This window comes from Diospyros lotus, chromosome 8 (assembly GCF_014633365.1).
Source record: "Diospyros lotus cultivar Yz01 chromosome 8, ASM1463336v1, whole genome shotgun sequence".
Classification (NCBI taxonomy): domain Eukaryota; kingdom Viridiplantae; phylum Streptophyta; class Magnoliopsida; order Ericales; family Ebenaceae; genus Diospyros; species Diospyros lotus.
Genome location: NC_068345.1, coordinates 38,737,560 through 38,754,658, shown reverse-complemented (window position 1 = coordinate 38,754,658; position 17,099 = coordinate 38,737,560). Strand labels below are relative to the sequence as shown.

Below are 17,099 nucleotides of genomic sequence, written 5' to 3'. Positions count from 1 at the left end.
ATTTCTCTCAAATCCAAAAACCTTGATTACACCCTTGATCCCTTTTTACCTCACATCAAAATTACACAAATGAGAATATATATATATTTAGAGATTCGGGCTTAGGTCTCCGCTACAACTATAACTCTTATGAAAAATTCACATTGCGTCTTGTCCCAAATTATTCGGGTTAGGTCAAATAACGGGTTTATTCTAAAAATCAAAACATACTTTAACAGACAGCTACTTAAAAAAAAATAAGTAAAATGTTTGTAGCAAACCCTTGCTATGATCAGTTAACTTGAGCAGTCTGAAGAACTAAACAGGGGTTCGGTCTGCAGAAAAAAATGGCCTCAATTAATGTGGGAATTTGACTATCCCCGTCTTCAAGTTGGTTAAGTTATTGCACAACGCCAGACGCATTTTTCAAATTCAGATCCAAGCCCTGTATCTGGCAATTTGTTGTCCTCACACACACATATATAGTTCAAGTCGGCTGCAAGTTAAAATCTTTTGAACAGAAATCTTGTACATAATTCTTTCGATCTTTTCCACTTAGAATTTAGAATGAAAACAAGTTTTCCTTCTTTGACCATACTCCCCATTTATATATATTATCGTGGCTGAAAAGAAGATGCAAAATCAACAAGAAAAGTTGCCTATTAATAAGGCTCGCCAGCTCAACGCCATACGCTGCCGACTCTTCTTGCAGCTCATCAATCTCCCAAGACCCAGAATTGCAGCTTCTCCTGTTTCATTTCACCATGAGATATCTTCTTTGGCTCCTTGCTTTTTGTTTCATTAGCACAGTCTCAATGCATCACCTAAAATATGATTCTATCTATAGCTTTGGGGACTCTCTAGCCGACACGGGAAACTTCCTCCTGTCCGGTGCCGCTGCATTTCCGGCCGTCGGCAAACTCCCCTACGGCAAGACCTTCTTCCACCGCCCCACTGGCCGGTGCTCCGACGGCCGCCTCGTTATCGACTTCATCGGTACCCCTTTTTCCACCACTCCTTCCCTATTATTTCACATTAGTTATAAGATTATGTAAAAGAGAACCTTAGTAGCAATAATGGTAAGGTTGCCCCTTATTTTGTAATCACAAGGTCATACGTTAGATATGACCTTCTCAAGGAGGCAACCTCCTGCCTTGAGGATGCTCCTTTTTAGCTATAAGACTATGCAAATTGTTGTCTAATCTTGTCTTTAGTGGTGGTGACCATGAAAGTGCAGCTGAGGCATATGGTCTGCCATTGGTGCCACCTTACCTAGCAGTTGTCAAGGGCCACAAATTCCAACATGGAGTGAACTTTGCAGTTGCTGGAGCCACTGCACTTGATGCAAAATTTTTCTTTGACCAGGGCATTGGCTTCATCTTGTGGACAAATGATTCCCTGGCTGTTCAGCTTGGCTGGTTTAAGCAGCTCAAGTCCACCCTTTGTAGCACTAAGCAAGGTAATAACAAAGAAATATCATAGGGTGATGTGACAGCGACAATTTTGTAGATATTTCGTAATTGGATAATTCGTATCCTCATTTTACTTGGGTTCTAGATTGTGACAACTACTTCAAGCGATCACTGTTTCTCGTGGGAGAGATTGGTGGAAATGATTACAATTACCAAATCTTCATCGGGGCAAGCATTAAACAACTGAAAGCAGTTGTGCCCTCAGTTGTAGAAGCAATTATTGCAGCAGTTGCTGTAAGTTCTGCTTGAAATGAACTGAAGACTGTACTCTAGCTATCTGTTAGATTAGGATCGTCTTATTTTTATGTAAAATTACTTTGTCAGATGTTGATAGAGGAAGGGGCGGCGGAGCTGGCGGTGCCGGGAAATCTGCCGATCGGGTGCTCGGCGCTGTACTTGACAGTGTTCCAGAGCCCGAACAAAGCAGATTATGATCAAAACGGGTGTCTAAAAGGATACAATTCTTTCTCCAAGTACCACAATGCACAGCTCAAACTTGCTTTGGAGAAATTGAGAGGAAAATACCCAAATGCAAGGATCATTTATGCTGATTATTATGGGGCTGCCAAGCGATTCTTTCACACCCCTTTCCATCATGGTAACTTCATCTCATTCCAATCTAAAATCTCTTAGATATCAGCATGATTTTGACACACACCTTGCACCACTACTGCGTTTCTCACCTTTGAACAAACACTACTTTCAAACAAGTTTAATTAGAATTATAGATAAATAGAAAATGATATTCGGACCGAATATCGGGCCAAATGGGTTTTTTTTTTCACTCCACTCGACCCTTTGCATACACATTATCCAATTAAAAATGCAGGATTCTACAATGGCGCACTGAGGGCATGCTGTGGAGGGGGTGGACCTTTCAATTTCAACAATTCTGCAAGGTGTGGCGAAGCTGGCTCCAAAGCATGCACCAATCCTTCAACTTATGCTAATTGGGATGGGATTCACTTGACGGAGGCGGCTTACCGGCACATCGCCGCCGGTTTGATCGCCGGGGCTTTCACTTCGCCGCCCCTCGAGCCTTCTGCAATTTGAGACAATTCTAAGTTTTTGCATTGAAGCCAGTCACTGCATATAATGAAAGTACCGTTGGAAAAATTGCTGAAACCATATATATAGGACAAAAATGTTGACGGAGAACCCAGCAAAATTAATGTTGCAATGGCTTCATATATAGCTCTTGTACAATTTGCACAAAATAATGATGGGATGGGGTTAGATTTTGGCTCTTCATTTCATTTTGTTTTGAACCACCCTTCTAATGTTGAATGGAATCATGGCTTTTGCAAAGATGTTTTCTTAAGTACTCGTTAGATCATGATGGAACAAGGGAAATAATATTGAAGTGAAGAAGAACTGCCATAAATATTTTTTTAACATATGTTTGTTAAGATGAGTAAGATAAAATTGTATTAAAATAAAGTCATAATGTTTTTTGAACTAAGATATGAAATGATTAAAATAAGGTTAGAAAGTATTTTAAGATTTTTTTTAAAATTATTTGTTAAATTTTTTAGAATGCATTATAAAACATATACGTCATTTTTTTTTTTATCTTTAAGGTTCAAGATATATTTATCTGGATGAAGAAAAAAAGATAAGCATATCTAAAAAATATCAGATAAGAAGTTATGTGACTTTTTTTCAAGAATTACTGTATAAATTTAACAAACACATTAGAAATGACAAAAATTTAGAATATTTTTCACGTGGTATCTTTTTTAATTTATATTTTGATTAACAAATATTATCTAAAAATAACAAATTAATGTGATTTTTTTTTTTTATCATTTTTGCTAGAATGAAAAATGATTAAGGTCAGAGTCTACAAATGGGAGAAATAAAAATAAAGACTGTTTAAGGTTAAAGATTTATTTGATTATTAAAAATAAAAAATTAATTAAATTTTTGGATTTGAACATGGTAGGTTTGAGTGATTTGTATGTGTGTCCGCGCGCGTGTTGGAGTTGCTATTATCTAAAAAAATAGAGTTCATGCATCATAGAGAAAAGAGAATGACGATGAAGAGAAAAAAAATTTCATAAATTATATTATATATATATTTTTTAAATTTATTGTTTGCTTTTTATTATTAAATAACAATTTATAGATAATATTACTTGTATTTATGTCTGTATGAATGGATGATTTATGTGGGTATAGTGGGTGATGAAATTAATATTTATATTTATATTTAATTAAATAATTATTTTATATTAAAAATTATATTTATAATAAGGTCATTATATATTTTTTATTTACAAGTTTTCTCACGTATCTATTTTGTACTATTTTTAAAAATATTATTTTTTTCATTTCCATTATGTATTATTATATCTATTTCCCACTTTTGTTTTCTAAAACTTGGATAACAACTTTACATTTCAACTCTATTGAAATTAAATTCTTGAATAAAATTTTTATTAAAATACTAATAAAGTTTATTTTTATATGTAACATCTTGCATCGAGCGATAACAAGGATCGGATCAACTTATCCTGATTGACCTACGCGAACTTCTTAAGTATCACCTATTTTTGAGCTACCCTAACTCAAACACGCTTAATTCGGGAGTTCTTTATCCATATTCAGCTCAAAAGATATCCAACTGATGTTGTTTCTTTTCTTACTATTCTCGATATATATATACTAACTTTTCTAGAGTCCTTTCTTGAACCTGACTCTCAGTTCTCGGGGTATTACATTCTCCTTCCTTGAGCACATGATGTGCTTGTCATGTGACCTTACAATTGGTTTCAAATCTTCTCTCCTTTGGGGGCTTCCATCCTAGAAGCCTGTCAAGAATCGCTCCTTACTTAGGCCCTCGCGCCCCAACACCACTCATCGCCCTCATCGAACCGCTTTCTCCAAGAGTCGACTCTGATATCACCTGTAACATCCCGCATCGAGCGATAAGAAAGATCAGATCAACTTATCTTGATGGGTTTACGCGAACTTCCCAAGAGTCATCAATTCTTGAGCTACCCTAATTCATGCATACTTAACCCGAGAGTTTTTTATCCAAATTTAGCCCAAAAGGTATCTAACTGGTGTTGTTTCCTTCTTTACTATTCTCGATATATATATTAGCTTCTCTAGAATCCCTTCTTATACCTCTAGAGTCCTTTCTTGGACTTGACATTGGGCTCTCGGGATATTACGCTATGTTGCACAAAAATGGCTCAGAGGAGCCGTTTTCCCATTTCTAAAACACTTTGGAAATGTTTTCCATTTCTATTTCAGACCTTATTTATGTCTATTTTTTTAGAAGAATGCTTATTTTTGTGTTTTCATTTTGTATCAAAAATGTTTTTTGTTTCCGTTTCCATGCAATATAGGTTTATTACGATATATTCAAGGAATTACATTTCTATATTATATTATGTGTCACACACTTAATATTAATTATTAAAATTTTGTGCACAAATAAGGTTTTTCATATACATATATATATATACTATAACTATTGACGTAGCATTTGCTATGTCATAATATTCTGAGGGCTATCCTAAGTGTCAAATTATGATGGCAGCATTTCTTATTTAAGAATCCCAAATGGGGCCGTAGGCGGGGATCCCTACCGCTTTGCATGCATTCACAACATCTCTGCTCCCTTCGAGGTTGCTGGTTACAATCACCACTTCAGCTCCCCACTTTTCGGCCGCCTCTACGCTCATCGCCGCCACGTTTGGCAGGCCGAGCACGGCCGTGTCGTGGACAATCACCTTCTCTCTCGAATATCCGCTCACCCACTCCTTGATCTCTCTCCCAAAGTTCTGCTCCACCTCTTTCGCTACCCACATGAAGCACACCTCCGTAGCGCACGGCTACAGCAGCAACGATAGGAACACGCAGATCCCCGACCCGGCAGCCACCAGCAAAACCCGGCCGTACATGTTCACCGGATAAGGCAGGCCCGCAAATCGAATTTTCCGGACCCATAAATGGGTTAGCGGGTCAAAGACCAGAGACTTTGTGAAATCGCCCACCGCTCCGGCCAGCATCATGCGCTCTTTCTTCCCATCGAAAATGATGCCGAAAATGTGCCATTCGGATAGGGGTGACGGGCTGCTCCGACCCAGAATCCCGGCTGCTACCGCTCCTTGAAACTTGATAATGGCGGCGTGGCTGGACGGGCAGGAGATTTCGACGGGGACCCGTTTGACCGTCAACCACGGGAGGAGAATAAGCGCCGTGACTGTCATGGTCAGCTAGAACTCGGGTCGGGTCTTCAACCCGAACTCGAGGTGGCGAACATTGTAGGATTTGGTTTGTGGATTATATGAGACTTTTAGGATGACGAAGGCCTAGAGGAGGCCGAGCGCCGCCCAGCCGGCGAAGCGGTGGGTCCACTCGAAGACGTTGTGGTGGAGGTGGAGGAAGAGAGGGAACGCAGCTAAAGACGAGAAGCAGAGGAGAGAGAGAATGGTCAACGCAACTGTGATGATTTCGGGGGAAGTGTCGGCTTTGTTTTTGGGAAAAGTCTAGACTGCCCGAATGACTCGTACCGAGAGATTACCGACACTAAAATTGCGTGAGAAATTGACTGTAAAATTGGCGCCAAATTGAGAGCAAATTCGAGTAAGGGTTTATCAAAAGACGTGCTCTCTCCGAATGCCCTTTTGTTCCTGTATATGGAGTGTCGAAAAGCGACGTCTCAACCACTGCGACGAGAACTGGAGGTGGAGGGAAGGCCCAAACAAAGCACAGCGTTGGGCGGACGAAACCCCATTAATAAATCCAAGCTTCCACGCCCACCAACCTTCAAAATCAAAACTTCAATGGCCGCTATTTTCACTGTTCACGGCTCATCTTTTTCATTTGTCTTTTCACCCTCCTTGTCCTTATGTTGACGTCAAAGTTACAGTAAGTTAATTAATTAATTAAAGAAGCGATGCATGTTTGTTGGTTTCTTTACTGTTTAGTCAGTTGTATTGAGCAACGAAGATCGATCGGAGAAGAAAGTTCGTTAATATATATTGATCTTATTTGTCTGAAACAACACTTGGATTGAACATGGTGAAGGAGAAGAAGCAAGCAGACAAGCATGCTAAACAAGATTAACAACATGCAGTACGTAGTCGAGTCCGTAACTCTCTTCGGCTGCTTTGTCCACTTGGGCATTGTCTTCCTTCTCATCCTTCAACGGGAACGGCGAGTCCGTAACTCTCAGCTGCCGGACCATGGGGCTCCGGCCGAACCCGGGCAGTAGTGGGGACGCCTCCGCCGGAAGCACCGTTTCTTTGTTCAGCATCTCTAAAACCTTCTGGACGACTTTGACGTCGTCGTCATCAGCGGAGTGGCGGCGCCGGGGGTGGTGGAGGTGGAGGTGGCTGTGGTGGTGCTTGTGGCGGTGGGCGGAGGAGGAGGAGTAGTAGTAGGAGGGATGGACGGGGCTGTTGTTGCAGCTGAACTCGTACTCGCGGGGGAGACGAAGGAGAGGTGGACGTCGTTGGAGCGGCAGGTCATGGCGGCGTAGTGGTGGTGGAGCATGAGGTTTCCGAGGGCTTTTCCGGCCAGCTTGCCGCGCTTGAGGAGCATGTAGAGGTCAACCATTAGCTTGCTCTTCGATACACCTTTTCTTAGCATGAAGAAGACGACTCTAGCTATGCTCCACAACTTCTTTGCTATTTCCTGTGGGCTCGGTTCCACCTCCATTTCCAAACCCAGAGAGAGAGAGAGAGAGAGAGAGAGTGTTTTATTTTTAATTTGATTGGCTGCAAGGAAAGAAGATGCGAGAGTGGCAACAAGGAAAAGTCTAGACTGCCTGAAACTCTTCACTGGCAGATTTGTAATATTGTTGAGGGTGTGGGGTAAATTTGTCAAATCAAATGGGTTCGGTAAGATTTCGGTATAATTCCTTCGGGCAGTGTAGAAGAACTCTTTTTTTTGAGAGTGAGGACTAAAGCGTACACGAGCCATGCAATGGCAGAGATGCCGCAGCCGCTGTGTATCCCGCCGAGAGACTGAAGGAGAGACGTCACGGTGGTCTTCAGCCGGAACAGCAGCCATGGCCGGCCAAAGAGCTTAGTTGCGAGCCAGAAAATGACCCGCAAGAAGGCCTCGCTTCGGCAGAGAGTCAAGATGAGAATGTTGACGATGGAGAAAAGATCAACCTTGTTTCTTCCGTATTGGAAGTTTCCGTTGGCGGCGAGAACCACGCCGGTGAGGTTCAACGCCAAGAAGAAAACAAAGAGTCGCTTGTAGATGGTGAAGATGCCTTGATCCAGCAGAATAATGGATAATCTTGATGACTTATGATCTCTCGACTTAGTTTCCATTGGAAGTTGAAGTGGAACAGGGGTTGCTTTTGCTCAGTACTGCTTCCTCTTCTAGGTATTCTTCCAAAGTCTTCAACTTATTGTTGCCATGTTCGTCGTCATCTTCAAGCTCCAGAGATCACAGAAATGGCTTCTAGCGCGGCTTGTGGACCTTGGAATCACATTAACAGAGAAGAGGACTATCTTGGAAGAACTCCCCCACGGAAGCCAAAATCTTTTGTTTCCGAGAGCCCGATTTATGGCTAGAGTGGTGATGGCAAATGGATCAAAAATGGGGTTTGATCTCAAAAGAAACACCTCTGCAGCTTGAAAACCTTCCAATCTTTTCTAGGTTTTCCATGTTTTTTTCAGCTAAGGGAATTAGAAAAGCAAAAAGAAGAATGTTGTGGAAAAACTACAAAAACAAAGAGTTAGTGCAAAACCAACATGGAACCAGATTTAACGAAGATAAGAATACAAAGAACAATAAAAGAAAAACTCCTTGTTTTGGCAACAATGGCAATCACGAAGACTGCTCCAAGGCTTAGATCTGGAAGAAATCGTTCACCACTTTGGTAATGCCAACAAATAGGAACCACAAGCCACAATAAAGCCCCCAAACCTTAAGCCTAGAAAACCCTAACACCTCTCAGCAGAACACAAACGAAGCCCTTTCTCACCCAAACGATCAAAGCCACACACAGTAGGTTACCACAAAAGGTAGATCGATCACAAAGACAGTGGGTCCAAAAGCACAAAGCCAAGAGAGAAAAACTTATCAAGAATAGAAAATCGAAACCTTCTAAATAAGGCATGTGCATCATCAGTAAATCAACCAAAATCAATAAGGAAAGATGTGGCCTCTCAACATGGAAAGAGGCATTAGACCAAGATGGAAACGAAGCCATGGAAGATCAGTCACAAAAGGAAACCATGAGGAAAGCAATCGATCAAGCAAGGTGAGAGAATGAGAGAGACTGCGATTCAGCCAACACATAGGAACAAGAAAAGGGAACAAGTTCCCTTTTCCATTGAGGGCCTAGGGCAAGAGGGTAATGGGCCAAGGAAGTGGGTTTCTCTCACTTGAGCAAATGGGTCTAGGTTTATTTCTCTCCTCTAAAGTGGAGATAGGACTTGTGGCCCGACTTTTAAAATGGACTGCCCAAAATAATGACAGATTTGAGTTCTTTAATCACAAACCAAAGCCTATAAAGATGAAACTCAAAAATCGTTATGATCTCTTAATCAGGAAGCACAAACCCAACAAAGAGCAATTGAGAGTCTTGTGGTGCAAGCGGCAAAAGTAGTTGATGAGCTTTTATAATATCATCATCATCATCATCATCATATATATATATATATATATAAGTGAATTGTAGTCCATTCATGCAGCTGAGACAGTCCTGAATCCATAAGTTTGACTTGGCCAACTAAAAGTCACCTCGTTCCTTGTATGTATCTTCTTCCAATATATTAAATATATATATATTTCATAAAATCTATTGCCAAACTTAGGTGAAATAAAACATTACTTGTACACGTTCAATTTCAATATATGGTAATTCGTTTTTTATCATGAGTAAGTCTAAAGTGCCAAGAAGAAAAATACAAAAGTTTCGAACGTGAGTCAACACTAGAATTTTTTACGTGGTTCGGCCAGAACGATACCTATTCCACGACCGCACTCTAATTGTTTTCTCATAATGACAATGTCTGATTATTCTCTTTTCCCCAAATGATATCTTTGATTCTTATTTATACTGAGGGGCCTTTACAATTTAAATAACATATAGAAATATAATGATTACATAATGAGGGACAAATAGTCATTATCGTCTGCACGAAACCGAAAGTGGGATCTTCATTACGAGGGGTATAAATTGTTGCAGATAAAGTGAATAGTCCATACCTCTAACTTTTGAGCAGTTTTTATCACTTATGTGAGCTGGTGGTCTTAGGCCAGCGACCTGAGCGATTCAACAAACTGAGGGTTTTGTTGTGAGCTCGTCAGTCGATCATTGAGAGCTAGCTAGGGGCTTTATTGGGAGCTCGTGGAATGTTTGCTTTATGAGCTTCGGATTTCGATGATTTATGGGCTTTCTTTGACGAGGTCGCTTGGACTTTTTAGAATCTGGGTAATTGAGACGGCCCATTGAACTGAACTTGGTCCATAAAGAGTGATGCGGGAATAACGTATAACATTACTGTAACCTATTTATAACTTATAAATTATAACTATACATTTCTTATTATAAAAGCAAAATTAGGTACAAAAATAGCATTTTCTCTAAATAGGATTGTGTCTGTGCTGGAACTCTATAATATATAGTACACGATAACTGTAATTAGCTGACTTATTTTCTTCTTATGTACTCTGATTAATATAGATGAGTGACCAAGCAAACTGAAGATTGTCCTTACTAATCACTTTCCTCCCTTTCCATTTTGGGAATGACGTGAATATAAATATATATATATATATATATATTGTGGAATTTTTTTATACCTAAATTCAGCTAAAAATTAATATTCCAAAATATATGCTCTGATTGAGTCAGTAGAATGTAATACGAAACCTCCCACTGTAAGCAGCAAATCATCAACTTAAAAGTGAATTCTCATAGCTCATTCTAAACCAAAGACAATTAATGTAATACGAGCTCAACAGAAGGAAGATAATGGATATATAGGAAAAAAAATATTTTATTTAATTGTAAGGGGCCGGGTACTTAAGGACGGTAATGCTCGAAGATGTCTTAGGCCTAGGTCCAGAACAATGGACACTTTAGATTTCATGTCCAGACCCAACCTATCTAAAATAGGAGGAGGCATATATACCCGACCTACCTAGCTAATTGAAAAATCAGGCTCGAAGGATTTGAGTCCAAATCTAGACATGGACCCTATCCTATGTTGCCCCTCGTTAAGATTTAATCGTCCCAAGTGACATGATGATCTACCTAATTATATGATCATTGTCTTCCACCAACTCTACAATAATAAGCTCATATAATTAAGAGTGTAAATTTAAAGAGTCATGTATTGAATATTAATTAATTACATCATTATCATTATATTCTAAATCACGTGTTAACTTGATCTTCAAATAATATATCATCATAAGATAAAATCACATCATCCATTTACTAGTCAACAAAATTCTTAATAAGTTAAGTTTTAGTCAATCGAGTACAATCAAGAGCAATGGCGGAGCCATGTTATGGCCAATTGGGACCTTGGCCTGAGTTGATTTTTTTATTTTTTATATATATTATTATAAATAATTATAATTTTTATAATTTAGTCAAGACTAAAATTATAATTTAGTCCGGACTAAAAATCTTTCTTGAATCCATCACTGATAAGAGAATCTAGAGATCAATGAAAATTAAGAGCACAACCCTCAAACAAATTTAGTAGTGATGCGAGGTCAAGACATCTTCATCCTGTAATATATAGTATGATATTATGATATTGCAATATATTATATTACCCTCTAAAAAAGAGAAGTTGCATATTAGGGTATGAGTTTCCATTTATATGAACCAATTCTTCTTCAAAAAGCAGTAGACTGGAGCAGGCCTAGAGGACCCGAATGGGCTTAACACTGGACCACTAATTGAAAGAGTTTTTATTCCATCAACTTATGCTTCAACTATAATGACATATAACGATTTTAAAATTTCTTTTCGTGTTTCAAAATTTACGTCACTACAAAAAAAATTGAAATTTTAACGACAGTTTTTTTTTTTATATTCTGTGATGATTTTTTTGTATTTTGCGGCTGTTAAAGTAATTTAGCAAAATGTCGCTATATCAGGCGTCGCGAAACATTTAGCGACGATTTTTATCAACTACTAGAGTAATCGTCACTAAATGCTATTTTTTGAGACGGTTTAGGAACTGTTGCAAACTAAGTGATTAGCGGCAATTTTTAAAATATTTAGCGACGATTTTGAAACTATCAAAACAAAACCTCAAAATATTAAATTTTTAAAAAATTAAAAATCTTGAATTTTATCAAGTAAACGGCCTGGCTCAGCAGGTCACGTGGACATGCTAGAAATTTGATTTTCCAGCTTCTCTCCTTTTCTTGGATTCGAATCCGCAACCTCCGGTTCGTGCGCCATGTGCAAAATCATCTGATCTGTGAAGTCTTTTTATTGTATATTCACGCATATAAATTATATACTAAACCAATTCTATTTTTTAAAATTATATTCTATGTTTTTTAATATAAATTAAAAAACATAAATTAATGGATTATTTTTTTAAAAGATAATGGAATAAATTTTAAATAAATTAATTGGATTAAATTGAATAAATTAATTGATTAAAAAATAAAAATAAGATTTTATATATTTTTAAAAAATTAATAAAATTTTGCTGCATGTTTTTTTATTTTTTTTAAATTAATTATTTTAATAAAAAAATTTAATTATTTTTTGAATTTAGCGACTATTTCTAAAAATTGCCACTAAATTAATTAAAAATTGTATTTTGGCGGCGTCGCAAATATTAATTTATTTTTTTAATTATTTAATTTTATTTAAATTTAGCGATGATTTCTAAAAATCGTCACTAAATTGATTAACAAATTGTATTTTGGCGGCAAATTTGAAAAATCGACGTAAATATTAATTTAGTTTTTTAATTATTTAAATTTAGCCACTATTTTTATAAAACAGTCTCAAAATTTAATTATTTATTTATTTTCACAACAAATTTTTGAAAATCGCCGTAAAATTAAATTTTTTAATGAATTGTGCGACAATTTTCAAAAATCATTACTAAATATTAAAAAAACTGCCGCAAAATACTGTATTTTGCGATGATTTTAAAAATCGTCGCGAAAAATTAATTTTTTTTATAGTGGGTCCTAACTTTTACTAATTTGATCTTTCATCTAAAATTTTTAAGAATCTCGATCTTAATATAATTTTATCTAGTTCAGTTCAGACTAGATGAGCACTCTTAATCGAACATAATAAAGGCAAGAGTAGACCAGATCTATCCAATTAACATGTAACAATGCGTGTCATGTAGTGTAATGTCTGGATATAGTGCATACATTGTTGTATGTATATAAAAATAGATAAACAATGTACATATATACTAGTTTATATATTGAGTTTTTCAAATTTTTTAAACCAAATACTTGACAGAATTTATTCGATGTTAGACTGAACCTGATTTTTCGACTAATTAAATCCAATCTGAACCAAAATTTAAACACCTCTACATGTCCCTAATTTTCTTACTGAAGGTCATCCTCAATTTTACATAAGGAAACGTAAATCATTTTTCTTATAGTAATGGTTAAATTAATTGCAATATGTATTACTTTGTTTTCAATTAAAATGTATTTATTTTACTTTATTTTTAGTTTTTAAATAATTATATTAGTTGATTAAATATTTCAAGATACAATGTTCCTATCATCATCCAATAAAATTGTTTAATAACTAAAAATAAAGTGTAACAAATATACATACATTGTCTAAAAATAAGGCACACTTATTGCATATTAAGGCAATGGTTAACAATATTCTTTTATATATAATAATTTAATAAAACCGTTGCCCTTACAAGTAAGTTTCAATAAATATACCTTATTTTAATATATTATTTTATTTTTATTTTAATTTAAAAAATTTAAATTCACGTCGGTCTACCTCACGGGAAAGATAAACGGCCACGCAAATAAAGTATGGTGGGAAAATGTGTTGCTTGTGGCTTTTGTAGCTTTAATTAGTTCTTGTTAGTAATATTTTTGTTAGTTTCGTTGTGGCCATGATGCTTACATGTCATTACGTTACGTACCATGTTGTCTAAATTTGGTAATTAGTTGTGGTGCTGTTAGGTCAGGTAGTTGATGAGCTAGTTAATTAGTTTTGTTGAACTTTTGAGTGTTGCTCTTCAAAGTTACACAAGAGAGAAGAAGTAGTGATGGGCATGAATATCAAAGTACAGATTTCAATTTTTTTTATTTTTAAAGATGAAATGGATCGATGTGAATTATTAAATATAGTTAGTGACAACCCACAGAGGTGCTGGAAACTTGCCATTATATTATTTGATTTGAGAAAGGCTGATGATGATGATGATGATAGCTAGCTTTTACATTTTAGTGAAAAGAAATTTAATTATGATTAATCTGGTAAAACCTTTCAAGAGAGCGTATATATAAAGGGGTGCGTTACCATGTCTACTGCACTGCGCATGCAATTGTGTTCCAACACCTTGACTGTTCATTGCTCCTCATCAAGAGTACGTTAATTAATTAAGCTAAGCTGGGTTTGTTCTTTTTACCAAATTTTGCAATTAAGTCCCAAATGTTATAGATCATTAATTAATTAATGGTTTGGTTAAATAATAATAATAAATTTTAAGTAGTAATGTTAATTAAGAGTGTTCTTAGAGAGCTAGCATTATTAATTGATCCTTCCTTTACGGGACAATATATATATACATCTCAAAAGTCATCAAAACTTCTATTAATCTAGCTAGCTAGCTTATATACCAACAAACAAACAACCATCATCACATCATTTCCACTCTGCCCCATGTTTCTTAGGCAGTTTTGGTTTTGGTTTAAACATAATAATATGATTAGTAGCGACAAATTTTCAATTCAATTATTAATAAAGCATGCTTCTAAGGAAACTTCAAACTGATCTGCTAGCAAACGCAGCACAAACACATCCCCAACAAGCTAGTACAGTACCAGACGTAGCCGTCGCTGAAAGTTTTACCTCACAAGCATTTTGTGACTAAAAATAAGCTTTTTTATTTTTTTTGTGGCAAATATTTGAACTTTTGGCAACGGTTTCATAATTATTTTTCCGTCGCTACTATATTATTAATTAATCTCATGGGTATAATTGAAAGAGGTATCTTCGTGGTGATTAAAAGATTTAGAAATCATCGGGCTCATGATCCATCAACTTCCAAGATCCATCCTGCTGCTGAACCATGCCCCTGTTCTTCTCGATTCGCCACGAAACGGGAACGCCGTATTCATCCTTCAAACAATCCACCGATTTGTTAACGAGCGCAATCTCGCGCTGAACTTCCAGCTTGAACCCATCTTTCGAGCCCTGTGTTCCTGCAACTCCATGGAGATAAGCCTCCAAATTGTGCCAAGTCTGCGTGTTCCCGGGACTCTTCAAGTACTGTGACTTCCTCGTGTCAATCGCCACTTCTTCGCCCACATCCGAGTAGCCTATTATCGGGTAATCTGGAACGATATCCGGGGCATTACTGATTCGAAGAACTCGAAGATCTTTCAGCTCGGAGAAGAGCTTCTTGAAGCCTGAATCTCCAACTCTCGGACTGGCAAACACGAAGGCGGTCACTGGGCAGGCCTTGTGTCGCTGGTCTTTAGGCTTGTTTAATCCATTGGCAACTATGTCCACTGCATTTAGGGTTGCCAGTGATGCTCCCAAGCTGTGGCCAGTTACGGTTATGCTGATTTCTTCGTTCTTGTACTCTTCCACCAGCCTACTAACCTCGCTCAAAACCTTGGAACACAACATGGAAAAGGCAGCGAGGTAGGTTAGACAAGATTGGATATCCAGTCTTACCCTGTAGTACTATAGGCAAAATGAATTAAATTACCTGGTCTCTAGCGCTGGTCGTGTTGAATGGAGACCTTGGATCGTCTGAGGTGTAGATGGAGACCCAACCCTGATGCACCTTCGGATCATGCTTCTTTCCCAGAATCTCTGAAGCCGAAACCAAAACAAACTCCAGATCATTCACCCATTCCAAGGCCCGGATCGTTCCTCTCCAAGCAACCAATATATCTCTCCTCCCCAGCGCAGCCTTGCCTTCGTCGGTGGCCACCGCCACATAGCCCATCCAGTTCGATTCCTTGCTCCAAGCCTCTCTCGACAGGGACTTCACTATGAAGGCGTCAGGCAATGGAATCGACGAAGTAGCGTAGATATTCTTGGTCACCTGGTACCTGAACGGGTTGGCTTGCTCCAGGCCCACCCTTGCGAACAGATTCTTCTTCGAGTAGCGGCTGCTTCCGGCGTATTTCGACGCCTTCTCGGAGTTGAAGGTGTCGTAGGTTGCCTGAGCCCGTTCGCCGTAGTGAATGATGTACCGCCGGAGATCCATCTCCGGCGGATCTAATAGCCCCTTCCAGTTGTTCTCCCCGCTGAGAATCCGCCATTTCTTGGCTATGGTGCTGCCATTGCTGCCCATCTTTTCTTTCTTTCAATTGCCTTGTTGTTTCTGGGCATGGCGTGTGTGTGCATATATGTATATATATGTGTGTGTAAAAAGGGCCAAAACGGTGTTGACGCTCGTGATTTAACTTGATCACTTCATTGACTACCTATTCGCTGCGCTGGCATCTGCTTTCATTCTAATATATAGTTAATTCGTATCATCTGTTTAACCAAGTAATTAAGAATGAATAATATTTATTTTTTTACTATATATTAAAGTATATATATGTTACTTAACTTAACCGGCCGGCCAGTTGCTTAGCACGTGTCATTCTGTACATCTTAAAATTATACCTATATATATATATATATATTCTATCTCATAAGTAGTTTAATTAATTAATAAAATTATTTAACATAAAATTTAATAAACATGCATATATATATATGCCTTATATCTAAAAATAAAATACACTTATATATTTATTTTATTAATAACTACTACATACACTTATATATATTGTTATATATATATATATATAAGACAGCTGCAGGTCCGTCCAGCATGCTTGATGTAAAAGTGAGCCTTTCATGATTGATGCTGTAGGTTGACATTCACTCATACATATATATAAAACTCTACGACTTTGGTAAAAATGTGAAGTGGAAGCATCTTCCAATATATTGTTGAGTACCAGAAGCAATGTACGTACGTGGTGACTGGTGACTGGTACCATACCATATATATATATATATATATATTTAAGGAAATATTGTCCATATATATATATATATATATTTCCAAAATACAAAATTGATACAAATAATATATCCCCAACACACAATTGATGATACAAATATCATGTATCATCAATTGATGATACAAATAATAGAACCCAGAATAAACAATAGTCTGGTAGAAGGAGCAAGCAAGGCAAAGCTTCAACAAAGATGAGAAACAGAGAAGGCTTTTACATCCCTTCTCAAGTGAAGGAATGTCTACCTATTTATAAGTAGAAAATATGATTTTTGGAATATAACCGTTATAATATGACCATTAGAATATAATCTAATTGTTGGAATATGACCGTTATAATATGACCGTTGGAATATGAATATGTTGGTCCCTTAGGTATGATTACTCAAGAAGGGGTAAATTGAGTAATTAATTTTTTTTAAATTTTAATAAA

General features: G+C 37.2%; 3 protein-coding genes across 3 annotated transcripts; 1 reads left to right on the top strand and 2 right to left on the bottom strand.

Annotated features, from left to right (window-relative positions):
* The first annotated feature begins 573 nt into the window (after window positions 1-573).
* On the top strand, window positions 574-2,696 carry LOC127808376 (GDSL esterase/lipase At5g45910). The gene is made up of 5 exons (XM_052346897.1): window positions 574-975; window positions 1,217-1,438; window positions 1,537-1,685; window positions 1,776-2,049; window positions 2,281-2,696. The coding sequence occupies exons 1-5, from the start codon at window positions 744-746 to the stop codon at window positions 2,502-2,504; spliced, it is 1,101 nt and encodes a 366-aa protein (XP_052202857.1). The 5' UTR covers window positions 574-743; the 3' UTR covers window positions 2,505-2,696.
* Window positions 2,697-5,692: 2,996 nt separating this feature from the next.
* On the bottom strand, window positions 5,693-8,090 carry LOC127808654 (adenylate-forming reductase 03009). The gene is given in 4 exon segments (XM_052347224.1): window positions 5,693-5,934; window positions 7,351-7,738; window positions 7,838-8,020; window positions 8,022-8,090. Coding segments are annotated over 4 exon segments (798 nt in total). The 3' UTR covers window positions 5,693-5,776.
* A 6,263-nt stretch (window positions 8,091-14,353) lies between these two features.
* On the bottom strand, window positions 14,354-15,969 carry LOC127808149 (phospholipase A1-IIgamma). The gene is made up of 2 exons (XM_052346554.1): window positions 15,350-15,969; window positions 14,354-15,252 (listed from the first exon to the last, which is right to left on the bottom strand). The coding sequence occupies exons 1-2, from the start codon at window positions 15,941-15,943 to the stop codon at window positions 14,647-14,649; spliced, it is 1,200 nt and encodes a 399-aa protein (XP_052202514.1). The 5' UTR covers window positions 15,944-15,969; the 3' UTR covers window positions 14,354-14,646.
* Between the last annotated feature and the right edge of the window lie 1,130 nt (window positions 15,970-17,099).

Bases quoted from the DNA above. Each gene is read 5' to 3' on its own strand.
- LOC127808376 (XM_052346897.1), top strand. From the start codon at position 744: ATGAGATATCTTCTTTGGCTCCTTGCTTTTTGTTTCATTAGCACAGTC. The intron at 1,439-1,536 runs GTAATAACAAAG...CTTGGGTTCTAG, and splicing joins CCTTTGTAGCACTAAGCAAG to ATTGTGACAACTACTTCAAG. The intron at 1,686-1,775 runs GTAAGTTCTGCT...TTACTTTGTCAG, and splicing joins CAATTATTGCAGCAGTTGCT to ATGTTGATAGAGGAAGGGGC.
- LOC127808149 (XM_052346554.1), bottom strand. From the start codon at position 15,943: ATGGGCAGCAATGGCAGCACCATAGCCAAGAAATGGCGGATTCTCAGC. The intron at 15,253-15,349 runs GTAATTTAATTC...TTGTGTTCCAAG, and splicing joins CGACCAGCGCTAGAGACCAG to GTTTTGAGCGAGGTTAGTAG.